At 29.2% G+C, this 21,270-nt stretch overlaps 2 protein-coding genes across 3 annotated transcripts in view; one reads left to right on the forward strand and one right to left on the reverse strand.

Moving 5' to 3' along the window:
- The first annotated feature begins 244 nt into the window (after window positions 1-244).
- Window positions 245-8,731, forward strand: polr2j (RNA polymerase II subunit J). Its single transcript, XM_062960391.1, has 4 exons — window positions 245-433; window positions 3,502-3,591; window positions 6,668-6,842; window positions 8,559-8,731. Exons 1-4 carry the CDS (start codon window positions 381-383, stop codon window positions 8,592-8,594), a joined length of 354 nt encoding a protein of 117 aa, XP_062816461.1. The 5' UTR covers window positions 245-380; the 3' UTR covers window positions 8,595-8,731.
- Window positions 8,732-12,537: 3,806 nt separating this feature from the next.
- Window positions 12,538-21,270, reverse strand: part of lrwd1 (leucine rich repeats and WD repeat domain containing 1) — a 49,753-nt gene continuing 41,020 nt past the window's right edge. For both annotated transcript variants that reach the window (XM_062960386.1, XM_062960387.1), the window contains exons 13-16: window positions 20,088-20,185; window positions 17,286-17,444; window positions 16,885-17,006; window positions 12,538-12,952 (exon numbers count right to left, since the gene is read on the reverse strand). In XM_062960386.1, coding sequence (XP_062816456.1) covers window positions 12,812-12,952; window positions 16,885-17,006; window positions 17,286-17,444; window positions 20,088-20,185 — 520 coding nt within the window. In that variant the 3' untranslated portion in view covers window positions 12,538-12,811. The remainder of the gene's footprint in view (window positions 12,953-16,884; window positions 17,007-17,285; window positions 17,445-20,087; window positions 20,186-21,270) is intronic.

The raw sequence follows: 21,270 nt of genomic DNA on the forward strand, positions 1-21,270 counted from the left end.
TCATTTTATACAATATAATACTAATAATAATACCATATAATAATAATAATTATATGTTATATATTGCATCTAATATTACAGTATAGTGGTATAGTTCAATATAGATAATGCTAATATTGTGCTTTGCTAATAATATAATATATTGTATGTACATATAATATTATCATTTTATACAATATAATACTAAATATTTATAGATATATAGATATATATAAATAGACAGGTAGATGGCTGTACTGTGTTTATCTCTGAATGAATGAGGAGGCTGCAGTTCCGGCGGGTGCCTCTAGAGGGGGCGCGCATGCGCAAGGCCAGAGCAAAGAGGCGCCGAGGAGGAGGGGGCGGAACCGGAAACCGGCGGGGCTAGGCCCAAGCCAGCCATGAACGCGCCGCCGGCCTTCGAGTCGTTCTTGCTCTTCGAAGGCGAGAAAAAGTGAGTCCGGGGGGGACGGGAAAGAACCCCGGGGACCCCAGTGGATATCCAAACCCACCAGGAAAAGGGGGGAGGGGGTGCCATAATCCGAACCCTCCCGACGGATGGCCGGGCGGATTCTGTGGGAAAAATACCAGAGACGCCGCCTCAAAGGCCTCGCGTTTGGGAGGATTATTTGCATTGTGCTTTTTATTCCGGGCCGTTTTATTATTATTTTATGAAATTATTTATATTATATTTATATACTATTTATATTATTATTAATTTATATTATTATATTTATATTATTTTATAAAATTATTTATATTTATATACTGTTTATATTACAGTAGAGTCTCACTTATCCATTTATTATTCTTTTGTAATATTATTATAAATAATATTATGAAGAATAAATAAATACAATTTATTCAGTTATTTTATTCTTATTTGATAGTACTATTTATATTACAGTAGAGTCTCACTTATCCATTTATTATTCTTTTGTAATATTATTATAAATAATATTATGAAGAATAAATAAATACAATTTATTCAGTTATTTTATTCTTATTTGATAGTACTATTTATATTACAGTAGAGTCTCACTTATCCATTTATTATTCTTTTATAATATTATGATAAATAATATTATGAAGAATAAATACAATTTATTCAGTTATTTTATTCTTATTTGATAGTACTATTTATATTACAGTAGAGTCTCACTTATCAATTTATTATTCTTTTATAATATGATAAATAATATTATGAAGAATAAATAAATACAATTTATTCAGTTATTTTATTCTTACAGTAGAGTCTCACATCCATTTATTATTCTTTTGTAATATTATTATAAATAATATTATGAAGAATAAATAAATACAATTTATTCAGTTATTTTATTCTTATTTGATAGTACTATTTATATTACAGTAGAGTCTCACTTATCCAACATTCATTTATCCAACATTCTGGATTATCCAACAGTCTGCCTTTTAGTAGTCAATGTTTTTGTAGTCAATGTTTTCAGTACAATGTTTTCCTTAATCCTTCCTTATTATCCAAACATATTCGCTTATCCAACATTCTGCCGGCCCGTTTATGTTGGATAAGTGAGACTCTACTGAAATATAATATCATGAAGAATAAATAAATAAAATTTATTCAGTTATTTTATTCTTATTTTATAGTACAGTAGTTATAGTACAGTTATCCAACATTCACTTATCCAACATTCTGGATTATCCAACACAGTCTGCCTTTTAAATGTTTTTGTAGTCAATGTTTTCAATACAATGTTTTCCTTAATCCTTCCTTATTATCCAACATATTCGCTTATCCAACATTCTGCCGGCCCGTTATGTTGGAGAAGTGAGACTCTACTGTAATATAATATTATGAAGAATAAGTAAATAAAATTTATTCAGTTATTCTTATTTTATAGTACTCACTTACCCATTTATTCTTTTATAATATTATTATAAATAATTAATATTTTGAAGAATAAATAAATACAATTTATTCAGTTATATCTGTGGAATAATATCCAGGGTCTGTTTGAGGCAGGTGTGCGTGTTGTAATAATTACCTTGATTAGCATTGAAAAGCCTTGCAGCTTCAAAGCCTGGCTGATATCTGCCTGGGGGAACCCTTTGTTCAGAGATGTTCGCTGCCCCCGATTGTTCCCTGTCTAGAATCCCCCTGTTTTCAGAGTGTTGTTCTTTATTTACTGTGTTGATTTTAGAGTTTTAAAATACCGGTAGTGGTGGTAGTAGTAGTATGAGTCCCGGGTAGCGCAGTGCGTTAAAGCGCTGAACTTGCCGACCAAAAGGTCGGCGGTTCGAATCTAGGGAGCAGAGTGAGCTCCCGCTGTTAGCTCCAGCTTCTGCCAACCTAGCAGTTCGCAAACATGCATATGTGAGTATATCAATAGGTACTGCTCCAGCGGGAAGGTAACATTGACACTCCATGCAGTCATGGCAATGGCCACATGACCTTGGAGGTGTCTATGAACAACGCCGGCTCTTCGGCTTAGAAATGGAGATGAGCACCAACCCCCAGAGTCATTGGACCCGACCGGACTTAATGACAAGGGAAAACCTTTACCTTATTTTATTTTTATTTTCTAATTTATATATATAAAAAAAATACATATTGTATACAATTATATATATAATTGTTATTTTAAATTGTACTATATCAATGTAATATTATTAGTAATATTACATGTAATATATAATTAATATTATTATATTGTTTTAATTGGTATTATATTGTATTACAATATATTATCAATATTATATGTATATACAATATATTACATTATTATATATCATTGTAAATTATATTGTATATAATTATATATATAATTGTTATTTTAAATTGTACATTATCAATATATTGTAATATTATTAGTAATATTAAATGTAATATATAATTAATATTATTATATTATTTTAATTTGTATTATATTGTATTACAATATACGTATTATCAATACTATATGTATATACAATATATTATAATATTATATATTATTGTAAATTATATTGTATACTGTATATCGTATTACAATATAATATCAATATATGTATATACAATATATTATAATATTATATATTATTGTAAATTATATTTTATATTATAATAATATTAATATTATATGTATATACAATATATTATATTATTATATATTATTGTAAATTATATTGTATATAATGATATATATATAATTGATATTTTAAATTGTACTATATCAATATATTGTAATATTATTAGTAATATTACATGTGATGTGTCTATGTGAACAGACACATAGACAGATTTTTACTTTTATTCTATGTATATATTATATGTTATTTTATTCTTTGACAACATTATATTATTATATTATATGTTATTATTCTTTTATATCTTATGACCATCTTCCTCATGTTTTCCTACCATTCGATCCCATTCCTCCTTTGGGTCCTTGTTTCGAGAGAGAAACAACCTCCTTTCAATTATTATGTCTTTATATTGATATTGATGCTGCGCCGTCCATATATGTTTCTGAGGCTTTTTCTCGTTTTTTTCCCTTCCAGGATCACCATCAACAAGGACACCAAAGTGCCCAATGCCTGCCTCTTCACCATCAACAAGGAAGACCATACGCTCGGGAATATCATTAAATCGTGAGTAATTATGATTAATTTTATTTATCGTGTCAGAAGGGAACCAAGGGTACAAGTTGTAATGTATTTGAAAACACAAAGTTGAAAAAGCTTGGCATGATACTAAATGTCCTTTGAACAGAAGTTGCCACCTGGATTGAGTGTTCTATCGTCAGCATAGATGGAAATATTATTCCCACTTTCCAGAGACTCAGCATCTTGTGCCTGCCACTTTTGGACTCTTGCTTGCTGCGGTGTTTGTGTAAGAATCTGTAGATCTTAGGAAGTTATTAGGGGGTGATGGCACAATAGTCAGCATAGATGGAACTATTATTCCCACTTGCCAGAAACTCTGCATCTCGTGATGCCGGAGCGCACCAAGTCTGTGTGCTCAGGAGGGAGTCTCTAATCCGGCGTCAGCCTGCCACTTTTGGATTCTCGCTTGCTGAGGTGTTCATGCAAGTGTAAGAATCTGTAGATCTTAGGAAGTTATTAGGGGGTGATGGCACGATCGTCAGCATAGATGAAACTATTATTCCCACTTGCCAGAGACTCTGCATCTTGTCATGGCTGCCAGTTTTGGACTCTTGCTTGCTGAGGTGTTTCTGCAAGAATCTCTGTAGATCTTAGGAAGCTGTTAGGTGGTGATGGCACGATCGTCAGCATAGATGGAACTATTATTCCCACTTGCCAGAGACTCGGCATCTTGTGCCTGCCACTTTTGGACTCTTGCTTGCTGCGGTGTTTGTGGATCTGAGGTGATCCTGTGACTAACTCTTTAGATCTTAGGAAGCTATTAGGGGGTGATGGCACGATCATCAGCATAGATGGAACTATTTTTCCCACTTGCCAGAGACTGCATCTTGTGCCTGCCACTTTTGGACTCTTGCTTGCTGAGGTGTTCATGCAAGAATCTCTGTAGATCTTAGGAAGCTGTTAGGTGGTGATGGCACAATCGTCAGCATAGATGGAACTATTATTCCCACTTGCCATAGACTCTGCATCTTGTCATGGCTGCCAGTTTTGGACTCTTACTTGCTGATGTGTTCCTGCGACTAACTCTGTAGATCTTAGGAAGCTGTTGGGCGGTGATGGCACGATCGTCAGCATAGATGGAACTATTATTCCAACTTGCCAGAAACTCTGCATCTCGTGGTGCCGGAGCGCACCAAGTCTGTGTGCCCAGGAGGGAGTCTCTAATCCGGCGTCAGCCTGCCACTTTTGGACTCTCGCTTGCTGAGGTGTTCATGCAAGTCTCTCTGTAGATCATAGGAAGCTATTGGGAGGTGATGGCACGATCGTCAGCATAGATGAAAATATTATTCCAAGTTGCCAGAGACTCTGCATCTTGTGCCTGCCACTTTTGGACTCTTGCTTGCTGCGGTGTTTGTGTAAGAATCTGTAGATCTTAGGAAGCTGTTGGGCGGTGATGGCACAATCGTCAGCATAGATGGAACTATTATTCCCACTTGCCATAGACTCTGCCTCTTGTCATGGCTGCCAGTTTTGGACTCTTGCTTGCTGAGGTGTTGCTGCAAGAATCTCTGTAGATCTTAAGAAGCTGTTGGGCGGTGATGGCACGATCGTCAGCATAGATGGAACTATTATTCCCACTTGCCATAGACTCTGCATCTTGTCATGGCTGCCAGTTTTGGACTCTTGCTTGCTGAGGTGTTGCTGCAAGAATCTCTGTAGATCTTAAGAAGCTGTTGGGCGGTGATGGCACGATCGTCAGCATAGATGGAACTATTATTCCCACTTGCCATAGACTCTGCATCTTGTCATGGCTGCCAGTTTTGGACTCTTGCTTGCTGCGGTGTTCCTGCGAGAATCTCTGTAGATCTTAGGAAGCTGTTGGGTGGTGATGGCACAATCGTCAGCATAGATGGAACTATTATTCCCACTTGCCATAGACTCTGCATCTTGTCATGGCTGCCACTTTTGGACTCTTGCTTGCTGCGGTGTTTGTGTAAGAATCTCTGTAGATCTGAGGTGATCCTGCGACTAACTCTGTAGATCTTAGGAAGCTATTAGGGGGTGATGGCACAATCGTCAGCATAGATGAAACTATTATTCCCACTTGCCAGAGACTCGGCATCTTGTGCCTGCCACTTTTGGACTCTTGCTTGCTGCGGTGTTTGTGTAAGAATCTCTGTAGATCTGAGGTGATCCTATGACTAACTCTTTAGATCTTAGGAAGCTATTGGGTGGTGATGGCACGATCGTCAGCATAGATGAAACTATTATTCCCACTTGCCAGAGACTCGGCATCTTGTGCCTGCCACTTTTGGACTCTTGCTTGCTGCGGTGTTTGTGTAAGAATCTGTAGATCTTAGGAAGCTGTTGGGCGGTGATGGCACAATCGTCAGCATAGATGGAACTATTATTCCCACTTGCCATAAACTCTGCCTCTTGTCATGGCTGCCAGTTTTGGACTCTTGCTTGCTGAGGTGTTGCTGCAAGAATCTCTGTAGATCTTTGGAAGCTGTTAGGTGGTGATGGCACGATCGTCAGCATAGATGAAACTATTATTCCCACTTGCCAGAGACTCGGCATCTTGTGCCTGCCACTTTTGGACTCTTGCTTGCTGCGGTGTTTGTGTAAGAATCTGTAGATCTTAGGAAGCTGTTGGGCGGTGATGGCACAATCGTCAGCATAGATGGAACTATTATTCCCACTTGCCATAAACTCTGCCTCTTGTCATGGCTGCCAGTTTTGGACTCTTGCTTGCTGAGGTGTTGCTGCAAGAATCTCTGTAGATCTTTGGAAGCTGTTAGGTGGTGATGGCACGATCGTCAGCATAGATGGAACTATTATTCCCACTTGCCAGAGACTCTGCATCTTGTCATGGCTGCCAGTTTTGGACTCTTACTTGCTGATGTGTTCCTGCGACTAACTCTGTAGATCTTAGGAAGCTATTGGGTGGTGATGGCACGATCATCAGCATAGATGGAACTATTATTCCCACTTGCCATAGACTCTGCATCTTGTCATGGCTGCCAGTTTTGGACTCTTGCTTGCTGAGGTGTTCTTGTGAATATGTTTGTGGATCTTAGGAAGCTGTTTCTTGACGTCCCCTTTGTGTTGATCTTTGCAGGCAGCTGCTGAAGGACCCGCAGGTGCTGTTTGCGGGCTACAAGGTGCCGCACCCGCTGGAGCACAAGATCATCATCCGTGTGCAGACCACCCCCGACTACAGCCCCCAGGAGGCCTTCACCAACGCCATCACCGACCTCATCAGCGAGCTCTCCCTCCTCGAGGAGCGCTTCCGCGTGAGTGGCCCTCGGCCCCCTTCCAACCCTACCATACCATACCTATCTCATATAGATATATGTGCATCTGTGTGTGTGTGTGTATATATACACAGTAGAGTCTCCGCTATCTGACATAAACTGCAGCCTGCCCTTACGAGTAGATCAATAGGTACTGCTGCTGCAGGACGATCACGGCACTGCGTGCAATCATGCCGGCCACCTTGGAGGAGTCTAGGGACAACGCAGGCTCTTTGGATTAGAAATGGAGATGAGCACCAACCCCCAGAGTCTGACACAACTCTTTTCCGGCCTGGAAAACACACAACAACCTAAGAATAATAATAATTTACATTTCAAAAGTCTCCCTGTTCTGATTAAATATCCTATTTAATTATGCGGCCTGACTTGATAACATAATATAATAATGGTCGAAGGCTTTCATGGCCAGAATCACAGGGTTGTTGTGTGTATTCTGGGCTGTATGGCCATCTTCCGGCCTGGAAAACACACAACAACCTAATAATAATAATAATAATAATAATAAAAAATCCCATGTTCTTCTCTTAAAGGAGACTCAAAGCTGCTTATAACACTAAAAACAATCCCAAGACCAAAACAAGCCATCTTCAATTACAAAAGTTAGATGATAATAATAATAATACTATTAGTACTAGTAATAATAATAACAACGACAACAACCAGCAGTGTCTGCTGTGGACTCATCTTGTTGTGTTTCTAATAATAATAATAATAATAATAATAATAATAATAATAATAATATAATAATAACAAGAACAACCAGCAGTGTCTGCTGTGGACTCATCTTGTTGTGTTTCTAATAATAATAATAATAATAATAATAATAATAACAAGAACAACCAGCAGTGTCTGCTGTGGACTCATCTTGTTGTGTTTTTAATAATAATAATAATAATAATAATAATAATAATAATAGTAGTTCTGTTCTGTAATATATAATATTATTATATATTATAAAATTTATTATATATTATTTTATATATATAAAAGAGTGATGGCATCACGGCAGCGGACAAAACAACAAAAGTAAACACCCCACAACCTTGAAAATTGACAGCACAATCCCTCATCCATGCCTCTAGGTTGATACAACAGTTAGAAGGCTAAGCTCCGCTCACTTGGTCTCCTAGCAACCCACTCAGCCCAGGGGACCCTTTACCTTAACTACCACCAATTCCTCAATACTTTATTTCCCATACCACTATACTTTGCCACAGCAATGCGTGGCCGGGCACAGCTAGTTATATATTATAATTTATATTATATTATAATATAATATAATATTAATATATAATATTATATTTATAATATTATAAAATATAATAATAATAATATGTTATATTTTATTAATAATAATAAATTATTATTATTATTATTATTATTATTATTCAAGACGAAGTTTTGGCAGCATAACAAACTTCCCCCATGTTTTTTGTGAGAAACTGTTTTTATCAAATCAAACCACCGGAAAAAAAAGTTTTATATTATTATTATTATTATTATTATATTATATTATAATATTATATTATTATTATTATTATTATTATTATTATTATTCAAGACAAAGTTTTGGCAGCATAACAAACTTCCCCCATGTTTTTTGTGATAGAACCAATTAGGAAAGGACGGGAATTCTGAGAGACTGTTTTTATCAAATCAAACCACCGGAAAAAAAAGTCTTCTCTTTCCTTTCAGGTCGCCATCAAAGACAAACAAGAAGGAATTGAATAACAGCGAATACTTGGAAATAATAAACCGTTTGATGTGTTTTTCCTTTTCAGTAGCTGAGTCGATCAAAGGCAAGTAATGGCTCAGATACGGAAACCAGAGAGATTGGATGCTGACTAATAAAGTATTAATTAGTTGTTGGTTATGTCAGATCGGTTGAGGCTTGAAAAACTAGATGTGTCCAATGTGCTACAGGATGTCCATCAAACAAAACACAAAGTTTCTGCAGTTTGATAAAAACTTTTCCCATGTTTTTGTGATAGTCCCAGTTAGGAAATGACATTGATAACCCAGCAACACAAATCATATTTAATATTATTCATTCATATATATATATGAATAATATTAAATATGATTTGTGTTATATTTTATATTATTCAAAATAATATAGTATAAAAATAACATAAAATATAAATAAAAGAATATAAAATATGATTTGTGTTGCTGGGTTATCCATTTTATATGATTTTATATTATTTATATGACTTAATAATAATAATATAATTTATATTTTATATATATATATGAATAATATAAATTATATTATTAAATATAATAACCTATATAATAACATATATTGTTATTAAATATAAAATCATAATATAAACTGTTATTAAATATTATTATTAAATCATAAATAATTTAAAATCATATTTTATATTATTCAATCATATATATATATATATGAATGAATAATATAAAATATGATTTGTGATGCTGGGTTATCCATTTTATATGATTTTATATTATTTATGATTTTATATTATTTAATAATAATATTTAATAATATAATTTATATTATATATATATATACAGTAGAGTCTCACTTATCCAACACTGGCTTATCCAATATTCTGGATTATCCAACGCATTTTTGAAGTCAATGTTTTCAATACATCGTGATATTTTGGTGCTAAATTTGTAAATACAGTAATTACTACATAGCATTACTGCATATTGAACTACTTTTTCTGTCAAATTTGTTGTTAAACATGATGTTTTGGTGCTTAATTTGTAAAATCATAACCTAATTTAATGTGTAAATAGGCTTTTCCTTAATGCCTCCTTATTATCCAACATATTCACTTATCCAACATTCTGCCAGCCCGTTTATGTTGGATAAGTAAGACTCTACTGTATTAAATATTATTAAATAATAATATAAATAATATAAAATAATATAATATTTTATATTATTCATGCATAATATATATATGTGTGTGTGTGTGAATGAATAATATAAAATATGATTTGTGATGCTGGGTTATCAATTTTATATTATTTTATATTTATATGATTTTATATTATTTATATGACTTAATAATAATTAATCATATATTTTATATTATTCATATATATATATATATATATATGAATAATATAAATTATATTATTAAATATTATTGTTAAATATAAAATCATATTTTATATTATTCATTCATATATATATACATATATATGAATGAATAATATAAAATATGATTTGTGTTGCTGGGTTATCCATTTTATATTATTTTGTATTATTTATATGATTTTATATTTATATTATTATTTAATAATAATATATACTATTCATATATATATATATATAAGAATGAATAATATAACTTATATTATTAAATAATATTTAATAATATAATATTATTAAATTTTATTGAATAATATAAGTAATATAAAATATGATTTTATATTATTCATTCATATAGATATATATATGAATGAATAATATACAATAATATTTTATATTATTATTATTTAAATATAAGTATTATTCATATTTATATTATCAGGGTTTTCCCCTGACGTTAAGTCTAGTTGTGTTGAGCCGTGTTTTGTGTGGGGAGGGGTCTTCATGCTTCGGACGACACGGAAGACACGGTAAGAACGAATTTCGCACACATGTCTAGTAATTAGTATGTCTAAAAAGTTCCGTAGAGTCTCACTTATCCAACATTCGCTTATCCAACGTTCTGGATTATCCAGCGCAGTCTGCCTTTTAGTAGTCAATGTTTGCAATACATTGATATAATATACAATAATTTATAAATATATAATATATTGTATGTACTTATAATATTGATAATAATATTATAATATAATACAATATTATACTAAGAATACAATATAATATTAATTATATATTAAATGTAATATTGCTAATAATATTACCATATAATGATATAGTAAAATATAGTAATTTAATGCTAATAATATATTGTATATAAATGTAGTAAATAAAAAATATTATACTAATTAATAATACAATATAATATTAATTATTATATATTAAATGTAATATTACTAATAATATTACCATATAACGATATAGTATAATATAGTAATTTAATGCTAATAATATATTGCATGTACATTTGATTTGTAAGCCGCTCCAAAGAGCGGGATATAAATGTAGTAAATAAATAATATACAATAATTTATAAATATATAATATATTTTATGTACTTATAATATTGATAATAATATTATAATGTAATACAATATTATACTAATAATACAATATAATATTAATTATTATATATTAAATGTAATATTACTAATAATATTACCATATAACGATATAGTATAATATAGTAATTTAATGCTAATAATATATTGTATGTACATTTGATTTGAAAGCCGCTCCAAAGAGCGGGATATAAATGTAGTAAATAAATAATATACAATAATTTATAAATATATAATATATTGTATGTACTTATAATATTGATAATAATATTATAATGTAATACAATATTATACTAATAATACAATATAATATTATTATATATTAAATGTAATATTGCTAATAATATTACCATATAATGATATAGTACAATATAGTAATTTAATGCTAATAATACATTGTATATAAATGTAGTAAATAAAAAATAAACATTATACTAATTAATAATACATAATATTAATTATTATGTATTAAATGTAATATTACCATATAATGATATAGTACAATATAGTAATTTAATGCTAATAATACATTGTATATAAATGTAGTAAATAAAAAAATATTATACTAGTTAATAATACAATATAATATTAATTATTATATATTAAATGTAATATTGCTAATAATATTACCATATAATGATATAGTACAATATAGTAATTTAATGCTAATAATACATTGTATATAAATGTAGTAAATAAAAAAATATTATACTAGTTAATAATACAATATAATATTAATTATTATATATTAAATGTAATATTGCTAATAATATTACCATATAATGATATACTACAATACAGTAATTTAATGCTAATAATATATTGTATGTACATTTGATTTGTAAGCCGCTCCGAAGAGCGGGATATAAATGTAGTAAATAAAAAATAAATAAATATTATACTAATTAATAATACCATATAATATTAATTATATATTAAATGTAATATTACTAATAATATTACCATATAATGATATAGTAAAAAATAGTAATTTAATGCTAATAATATATTGTATATAAATGTAGTAAATAAAAAATAAATATTATACTAAGTAATACAATATATTAATTATTATATATTAAATGTAATATTACTAATAATATTACCATATAATGATATAGTACAATATAGTAATTTAATGCTAATAATATATTGTATATAAATGTAATAAATAAAAAATATACTAATTAATAATACAATATAATATTTATTATATATTAAATGTAATATTGCTAATAATATTACCATATAATGATATAGTAAAATGTAGTAATTTAATGCTAATAATATATTGTAGTGGGATATAAATGTAGTAAATAAATAAATAATAATAAATATTTGCTCATCCAAAATTCTGTTTATGTTGGATAAGTGAGACTCTACTGTATTGGTTCAAGTCTGATACGCCATCCAATCTAATGCAAACAAAACCGAAAAAGGGAAGCATTTGCCGGCGCATGTAACGTGCAAAGGCAAAAAGTGTTTTTCACGGTTACCTCGTATCAAGATTTATTAAATACCGTCCTTCTATAAAACAAATACACTTAATACACCAAGTAAAGTAAAAGTCACAGTTAAGAGAGAGAGAGATGTGTGTGGGCCGTCCCTTTGCATTGGTGATAATAACACGTGACGTTTCCAAGACCCCCACCCCCACCCCGCCCCCCTCCCCAGTTTATTCTGAGAACGGTCACAAATACTGCAAATACTACTGAAAAAAAAGAGGGTCCCGTCCTGTCCCGTCCCCTGGTCCGCTAGGCCTTCTTCCATATTGCAGCGATGTTGACGTCGGTCAGGGCGACCAGGTACGTGAAGGTGGGGTCCGTGACCACGTTGTTGACCAGCACGTCGGTCAGCAGCTCCCCGTTGGCCTTCAGCTCCGGCCACTTCAGCACCTGCCGGGACATTGCACACAATATATTGTATATACATATAATATGGATCATAATCTTATGCTATACAATATAATACTAATAGTAATACCATATTAATAATATTAATTGTATGTTATATATTACATATTCTATAATAGCATAGTGGTATAGTTCAATACAGTAATATATAATGCTAATATTGTGTTATGCTAATAATATAATATATTGTATGTACATATAATATTGATAATAATCTTATGCTATACAATATAATACTAATAGTAATACCATATTAATAATATTAATTGTATGTTATATATTACATATTCTATAATAGCATAGTGGTATAGTTCAATACAGTAATATATAATGCTAATATTGTGCTATGCTAATAATATAATATATTGTATATACATATAATATTGATAATAATATTATAATGTTATACAATATAATACTAATAATAATACCATATAATAATAATTATATGTTATATATTACATATAATATTACAGTATAATGGTATAGTTCAATACAGTAATATATAATGCTAATATTGTGTTATGCTAATAATATAATATATTGTATGTACATACAGCTGCTCTGGAGTGAGACGGTGAGAATAATATTATAATGTTATACAATATACTAATAATAATACCATATAATAATATTAATTATATATTCTATATTACATATAATATTACTAATAATATTACAGTATAGTGGTATAGTTCAACATAGTAATATATAATGCTAATATTGTGCTATGCTAATAATATAATATATTGTATGTACATACAGCTGCTCTGGAGTGAGACGGTGAGAATAATATTATAATGTTATACAATATACTAATAATAATACCATATAATAATATTAATTATATATTCTATATTACATATAATATTACTAATAATATTACAGTATAGTGGTATAGTTCAACATAGTAATATATAATGCTAATATTGTGTTATGCTAATAATATAATATATTGTATGTACATACAGCTGCTCTGGAGTGAGACGGTGAGAATAATATTATAATGTTATACAATATACTAATAATAATACCATATAATAATATTAATTATATATTCTATATTACATATAATATTACTAATAATATTACAGTATAGTGGTATAGTTCAACATAGTAATATATAATGCTAATATTGTGTTATGCTAATAATATAATATATTGTATGTACATACAGCTGCTCTGGAGTGAGACGGTGAGAATAATATTATAATGTTATACAATATACTAATAATAATACCATATAATAATATTAATTATATATTCTATATTACATATAATATTACTAATAATATTACAGTATAGTGGTATAGTTCAACATAGTAATATATAATGCTAATATTGTGCTATGCTAATAATATAATATATTGTATATACATATAATATTGATAATAATATTATAATGTTATACAATATAATACTAATAATAATACCATATAATAATAATTATATGTTATATATTACATATAATATTACAGTATAATGGTATAGTTCAATACAGTAATATATAATGCTAATATTGTGTTATGCTAATAATATAATATTTTGTATGTACATACAGCTGCTCTGAGTCCCCTTCGGGGTGAGAAGGGTGGGATATAAATGTAGTAAATAAAGGCAGTAAATAAATAATTAATTTTAGACTTAGGCTCGGCCAAAGTCTGGCATGATTGAAGGCACACAACAATAACAATCCTAATTAACTTGACTATCTCATTGGCTAGTAGCAGGCCCACACTTTCCATTGAAATCCTAATAGGTTTATGTTGGTTAAAATTGTTTTCATTTTTAAATATTGTATTCTATTGTTGTTGTTGTTGCACTACAAATAAGATATGTGCAGTATGCATAGGAATTTGTTTGTATTTTTATTTCAAATGATAATTCGGCCCCTCAACAGTCTGGAGGATTGTGGACCGGCCCTCGGCTTAAAAAGTTTGGGGACCCCTGATGTAGATACTTGAGCCCCCCTCGGCTTATATTTGGGTCAGCTTATACTCAAGAATATAGGGTACATTTATTATTTTCTCTACTATTATATTTATTTTACTCCATTTTATTATTTCACTCTGATATTATATTTATTTTTTTTACTCTATTTATTACTGCATGTATTATTTTCTTGTATTACAATTATTATTATATGTATTATTTTACTCTATTATTATTGGTATTATTACATTTATTATTTTTCTCTATTGTTGCTATTATATTTATTTATTTATTTATGTTATGTTATTATTAATACATTTAGTATTTCACTCTGATATTATAATAATAGAGTAAAATAATACATGCAGTAATAAAGTAAAATAATACATGCAGTAATAGAGTAAAATAATAAATATATGTATTATTTTACTCAATTATTATTGATATTTTACTCTATTACTGCATATATTATTTTCCTGTATTATTATTATTATATGTATTATTTTACTCTATTATTGGTATTATTACATTTATTACTTTATTGTTGCTATTACATTTATTTTACTCTATTTTGTTATTAATACATTTATTATTTCACTGATATTATTTTACTCTATGTAAAATAATGTATTATTTTACTGTATTATTATTATTATTATATGTATTATTTTACTCTAATTTTCCTGTATTATTATTATATGTATTATTTTACTCTATTATTGGTATTATTACATTTATTACTTTTCTCTATTGTTGCTACTATTACATTTATTTTACTCTATTTTGTTATTAATACATTTATTATTTCACTGATATTTACTCTATGTAAAATAATGTATTATTTTACTGTATTATTATTATTATTATATGTATTATTTTACTCTAATGTATTATTTTCCTGTATTATTATTATATGTATTATTTTACTCTATTATTGGTATTATTACATTTATTACTTTTCTCTATTGTTGCTACTATTACATTTATTTTACTCTATTTTGTTATTAATACATTTATTATTTCACTGATATTTACTCTATGTAAAATAATGTATTATTTTACTGTATTATTATTATTATTATATGTATTATTTTACTCTAATGTATTATTTTCCTGTATTATTATTATATGTATTATTTTACTCTATTATTGGTATTCTTACATTTATTACTTTTCTCTATTGTTGCTACTATTACATTTCTTTTACTCTATTTTATTATTATTATTAATACACGTATTATTTCACTCTGATATAATATAATATAATAGAGTGAAATAATAAATTAATAATAACAAAATAGAGTAAAATAAATGTAATAGTAGCAACAATAATAGAGAAAAATAATAAATGTAATACAGTAATACCAATAATAGAGTAAAATATTACATATAATAATAATACAGGAAAATAATACATGCAGTAATAAATAGAGTAAAATAATAATATCAGAGTGAAATCACAAATGTATTAATAACAAAATAAGAGTAAAATAAATGTAATAGTAGCAACAATAATAGAGAAAAATAATAAATGTAATACTGTAATACCAATAATAATACAGGAAAATAATACATATAATAATAACTACAGTAAAATAATAATATCAGAGTGAAATAATAAATGTATTAATAATAAAATAGAGGAAAATAAATGTAATAGTAGCAACAATAGAGATAAAAATAAATGTAATAAAACCAATAATAATAGAGTAAAATAATATATATACAAATTGTTGTAATTCATGACACCATAAAAAACTTCCAGCAGCGTGCAGAAAGGAACAAGGAAGAACTCCATCAAGGACTCGGTGTCACAAGTGGACGGCGAAAGCGGCAGCTCCCCCTGTGGCTGGAAAATGCGAAATGGCCTCTGTGTCTGTCTATATATGTCACGTGTCTAATAACGGCACGGAGTGTTTACCATGTGTATATGTGTGCATCATGAGAAGGGTGGAATATGAAAAGTGTAAATAAAGAAATACCTGTGAAGGGCCTATCGTGGTGGTGGTGGAGTCTTCCTTGGTGACGCTCAGGGCCGACAAGTGGTTGCTGAGGTCGTACATCCAGACGCTGCCCTTCTCGTCGCCGCAGAACACGTACTCTTTCTGCTGCAGGGAGGGAGGGAGGGGGGGGGCGGCACAGGGACAACGGAAGGGAACACAGGGTTGGTGCCAGGCACGCATGTGCAAAACACACACACACAATCTATCTATCTATATATATATGCATATATATCCCACTAAGGGCACCTAGTGTGCTGCTAAGGGCGTCTAGTGTGCTGCTAAGGGTACCTAGTGTGCTAAGTACTGGAGATGGTAGACTATGTGCCTATCTTAGAATGAAAGAAATCCACGGCATGCCCACATCCCGGGCGGTGATTTACTTGGGCAGGTGCTAAGGGTGAGGTAAGGCAGGTCGGTGGATGACCACTCCAGTTCGGCCAGGATGACCGCCGGCACGGCTCTCCGCCCGCCCTTCCCTTGCTTGAAGGAGCGGCTCCAGCTCCAGAGGTTGATGGAGCCCGTCTTGGAACTCTTGGTCACTGCGGAGAGAAAGAGACATTAGTTATAATATAATAATATAATATAATTATAATATATATATAATGTAATATAATATATCACATTAATTATAACATCATAATAATATAAAAATATAATTATTCTATTATAATATAATAATATATTACATTAATTATAACATAATATAATAATATAAAAATTTAATTATTCTATTATAATATATATTACACTAATTATAACATAATATAATAATAATATAAAAATATTATATAATGATATATATTATAATATATATGTAATATAATATATTACATTAATTATAACATAATATAATAATATAAAAATATAATTATTCTATTATAATATATATAGTGTAATATATTACATTAATTATAACATAATATAATAATTATATAATAATATTATATAATGATATATATTATTATAATATATATGTAATATAATATATTACATTAATTATAACATAATATAATAATTATATAATAATATTATATAATGATATATATTATTATAATATATATGTAATATAATATATTACATTAATTATAACATAATATAATAATTATATAATATTATTATATAATAATATAATAATTATATTATAATATATGTAATATAATATATTACATTAATTATAACATAATATAATAATTATATAATAATATTATATAATATAATTATATTATTATAATATATGTAATGTAATATAATATATTACATTAATTATAACATAATATAATAATTATATAATATTATATAATATAATTATATTATTATAATATATGTAATGTAATATAATATATTACATTAATTATAACACAATATAATAATTATATATTATTAAATAATATAATTATATTATAATATATAATGTAATATAATATATTACATTAATTATAAAATATTATAATTATATAATAATATATTATAATATAATAATTATATTATTATTATATATAATGTAATATAATATATTACATTAATTATAACACAATATAATAATATAATGCAATTATAATATAATAATGTAATAAAAACAACATAATATAATGTGGTAAAGACAATATGATAGTAAATATAACAATAATATAATGTGCTATAGCTATGATAGTAAATATAACAATAATATAATGTGCTATAGCTATGACAGTAAGTATAATAATATAATGTGCTATAGCCATGATAGTAAATATAATAATGATATAATATAATGTGCTATAGCAAAACAAAGTTTTGGCAGTTTAATGCACTTTCCCCATGTTTTTATGATACAGCCAATTAGGAAAGAATGGCATTGATAACCCCGGAAGAAAAATCGTGTGACATTGTGCAATACATTATAAATATAATGTACTATAATAATTATTAATAATGTAATAATTATTAATAATATAAAAATATAATATAATTAATTAAAGGACAGACCCAGTCCTTTAAACTTGAAAACGCCCATCTGTGTTTTAGAATGTGTTTTATGAATGTCCGATGTAAGTTAATAATTTTAACTGTTTTATAGTGTACTAGCTGTGCCCGGCCACGCGTTGCTGTGGCAAAGTGGTGGTGGTATTGGTTAAAAATTGTTGTGTAATTTTTATTTGACATTATTTGCATTTTTTAATTAATTTTATTGTAAGTTATATTTTTATTTATTATATTTTATTATTTTCTTGTATTTATAGTTATTTTCTGTTATTATAGTATTTTATTGTATTAATCTTTTAGTGTTTTTAATTATTTTTTAGTGTTTTTTATTATTTTTTATTGGGTTGCTAGTTGGAGGAGCTTAGTTGGAGGAGCTTAGCCTTCTAACTGGCAGCAATTGGATAAAAGCAATCATTCCTCTCTCTCTAATTAGGACTTTATTTTTCTTTTCTTTTTGTTGTATCAACCTAGAGCCGTGGATGATGGGTTGTGTTGTCAAATTTCGAGGTTGGGGGGCCTGTAGTTTTGTTGTTTTGTTTTGTCGGTCGCCGTGATGCCATCACTCTTTTATATATATATATTGATAGATAGATAGATTGTACAATTTTTATATATGTGTTTTATTGTAAGTCCCTGAGTCCCTTGTTGGGTGAGAAGGGCGGGATATAAATATTGTAATAAATAAATAAATAAATAAATAAACGATAATAATATGATAGTATCTATATATATAAAAGAGTGATGGCATCACGGCGACCCACAAAACAACAAAACTACAGGCCCCACAACCTCGAAATTTGACAACACAACTTATCATCCACGCCTCTAGGTTGACATAACAAAAAGAAAAGAAAAATAAAGTCCTAATTAGAGGGAGAGGAATAATTGCTTTCATCCAATTGCTGCCAGTTAGAAGGCTAAGCTCCTCCAACTTGGTCTCCTAGCAACCCAATAACAAATAATTGAAAACACTAAAAAAATTAATACAATAAAATACTATAACAGAAAATAACTAAAAATAATACAAGAAAATAATAAAATATAATAAAAAGATAACTTACAATAAAATTTATTAAAAAATACAAATAACGTCAAATAAAAATTACACAATTTTTAACCAATACCACCACCACTTTGCCACAGCAACGTGTGGCCGGGCACAGCTAATATAATATAATATAATATAATATGCTGCAAACAAATAAGATGCGTCCTCTTACCCACGATGTCTTCGTTCAGGAAAGCCAGGCCGTCCACTCGATGGTTGGAGGTCTCGTTCCCCGCGTTGTTCGGGAACTGAAATTCCACCTCGAAAGGCCTGGAAGGTCAGAAAGAGCAGCCCAGGCGTGAAAATATAAACCACGGACCCACCTCGTTGTGTCTTTACTCTAAGGCAATGATGGGCAAGTTTTTTGCGCTTGGTGTGTCAAAATTCACCCAAAAAAAAACCTAGCATGACTTGGGTGGTGTGTCACTTTGAGAGAGAAAAAACACCATAATTTCACAATATATATAATTTAAATAACAAAAATATATAATTGTAATATGTAACTGTAATCAGTTTCCACGCTGATTTCTCTCTATTCTAGTTTCAATGTAGTCATGAGCAATGAATAATATAATAGTAATAATGTGATAATATACTACAATAATAATAGAATAATAATAGAATGATATATATATATATCTATATATATAAAAGAGTGATGGAATCCTGGCGACCGGCAAAACAACAAAACTAAACACCGCACAACCTCGAAAATTGGCAGCACAACCCCTCATCCATGCCTCTAGGTTGATACAAAGAAAAGAAAAATAAAGTCCTAATCAGAGGGAGAGGAATAATTGTTTTTATCCGATTGCTGCCAGTTAGAAGGCTAAGCTCCTCCAACTTGGTCTCCTAGCAACCCAATAACAAATAATTGAAAACACTAAAAAAATTTATACAATAAAATACTATAACAGAAAATAACTAAAAATAATACAAGAAAATAATAAAATATAATATTTAAAAAGATAACTTTCAATAAAATTAATTAAAAAATACAAAAAACGTCAAATAAAAATTACACAACAATTTTTAACCAATACCACCACCACTTTGCCACAGCAACGTGTGGCCGGGCACAGCTAGTATATATATCAAAGGTAATGAAATTTTAGCCTAGGACAAAACATCAAAACTACACATCCCAGAAACACTAATCTTGGCAGCACAACCCCTCATCCATGCCTCTAGGTTGATACAACAAAAAGAAAAGAAAAATAAAGTCCTAATTAGAGGGAGAGGAATAATTGTTTTTATCCAATTGCTGCCCACCTGGTCTCCTAGCAACCCACTCAGCCCAGGGGACAGGAAGAGTTAGGCCTCACTAACGGCCAGGCTTTGAGACTGCAAGGCTA

This window comes from Anolis carolinensis, unplaced genomic scaffold, assembly GCF_035594765.1.
Source record: "Anolis carolinensis isolate JA03-04 unplaced genomic scaffold, rAnoCar3.1.pri scaffold_7, whole genome shotgun sequence".
NCBI classification, from domain to species: Eukaryota; Metazoa; Chordata; class Lepidosauria; order Squamata; family Dactyloidae; genus Anolis; species Anolis carolinensis.

Coding starts and splice junctions, on each gene's coding strand:
- polr2j (XM_062960391.1), top strand. CDS start 381: ATGAACGCGCCGCCGGCCTTCGAGTCGTTCTTGCTCTTCGAAGGCGAG. Junction 434..3,501: donor CTCTTCGAAGGCGAGAAAAA/GTGAGTCCGGGG, acceptor TTTCCCTTCCAG/GATCACCATCAACAAGGACA. Junction 6,843..8,558: donor TCCTCGAGGAGCGCTTCCGC/GTGAGTGGCCCT, acceptor CTTTCCTTTCAG/GTCGCCATCAAAGACAAACA.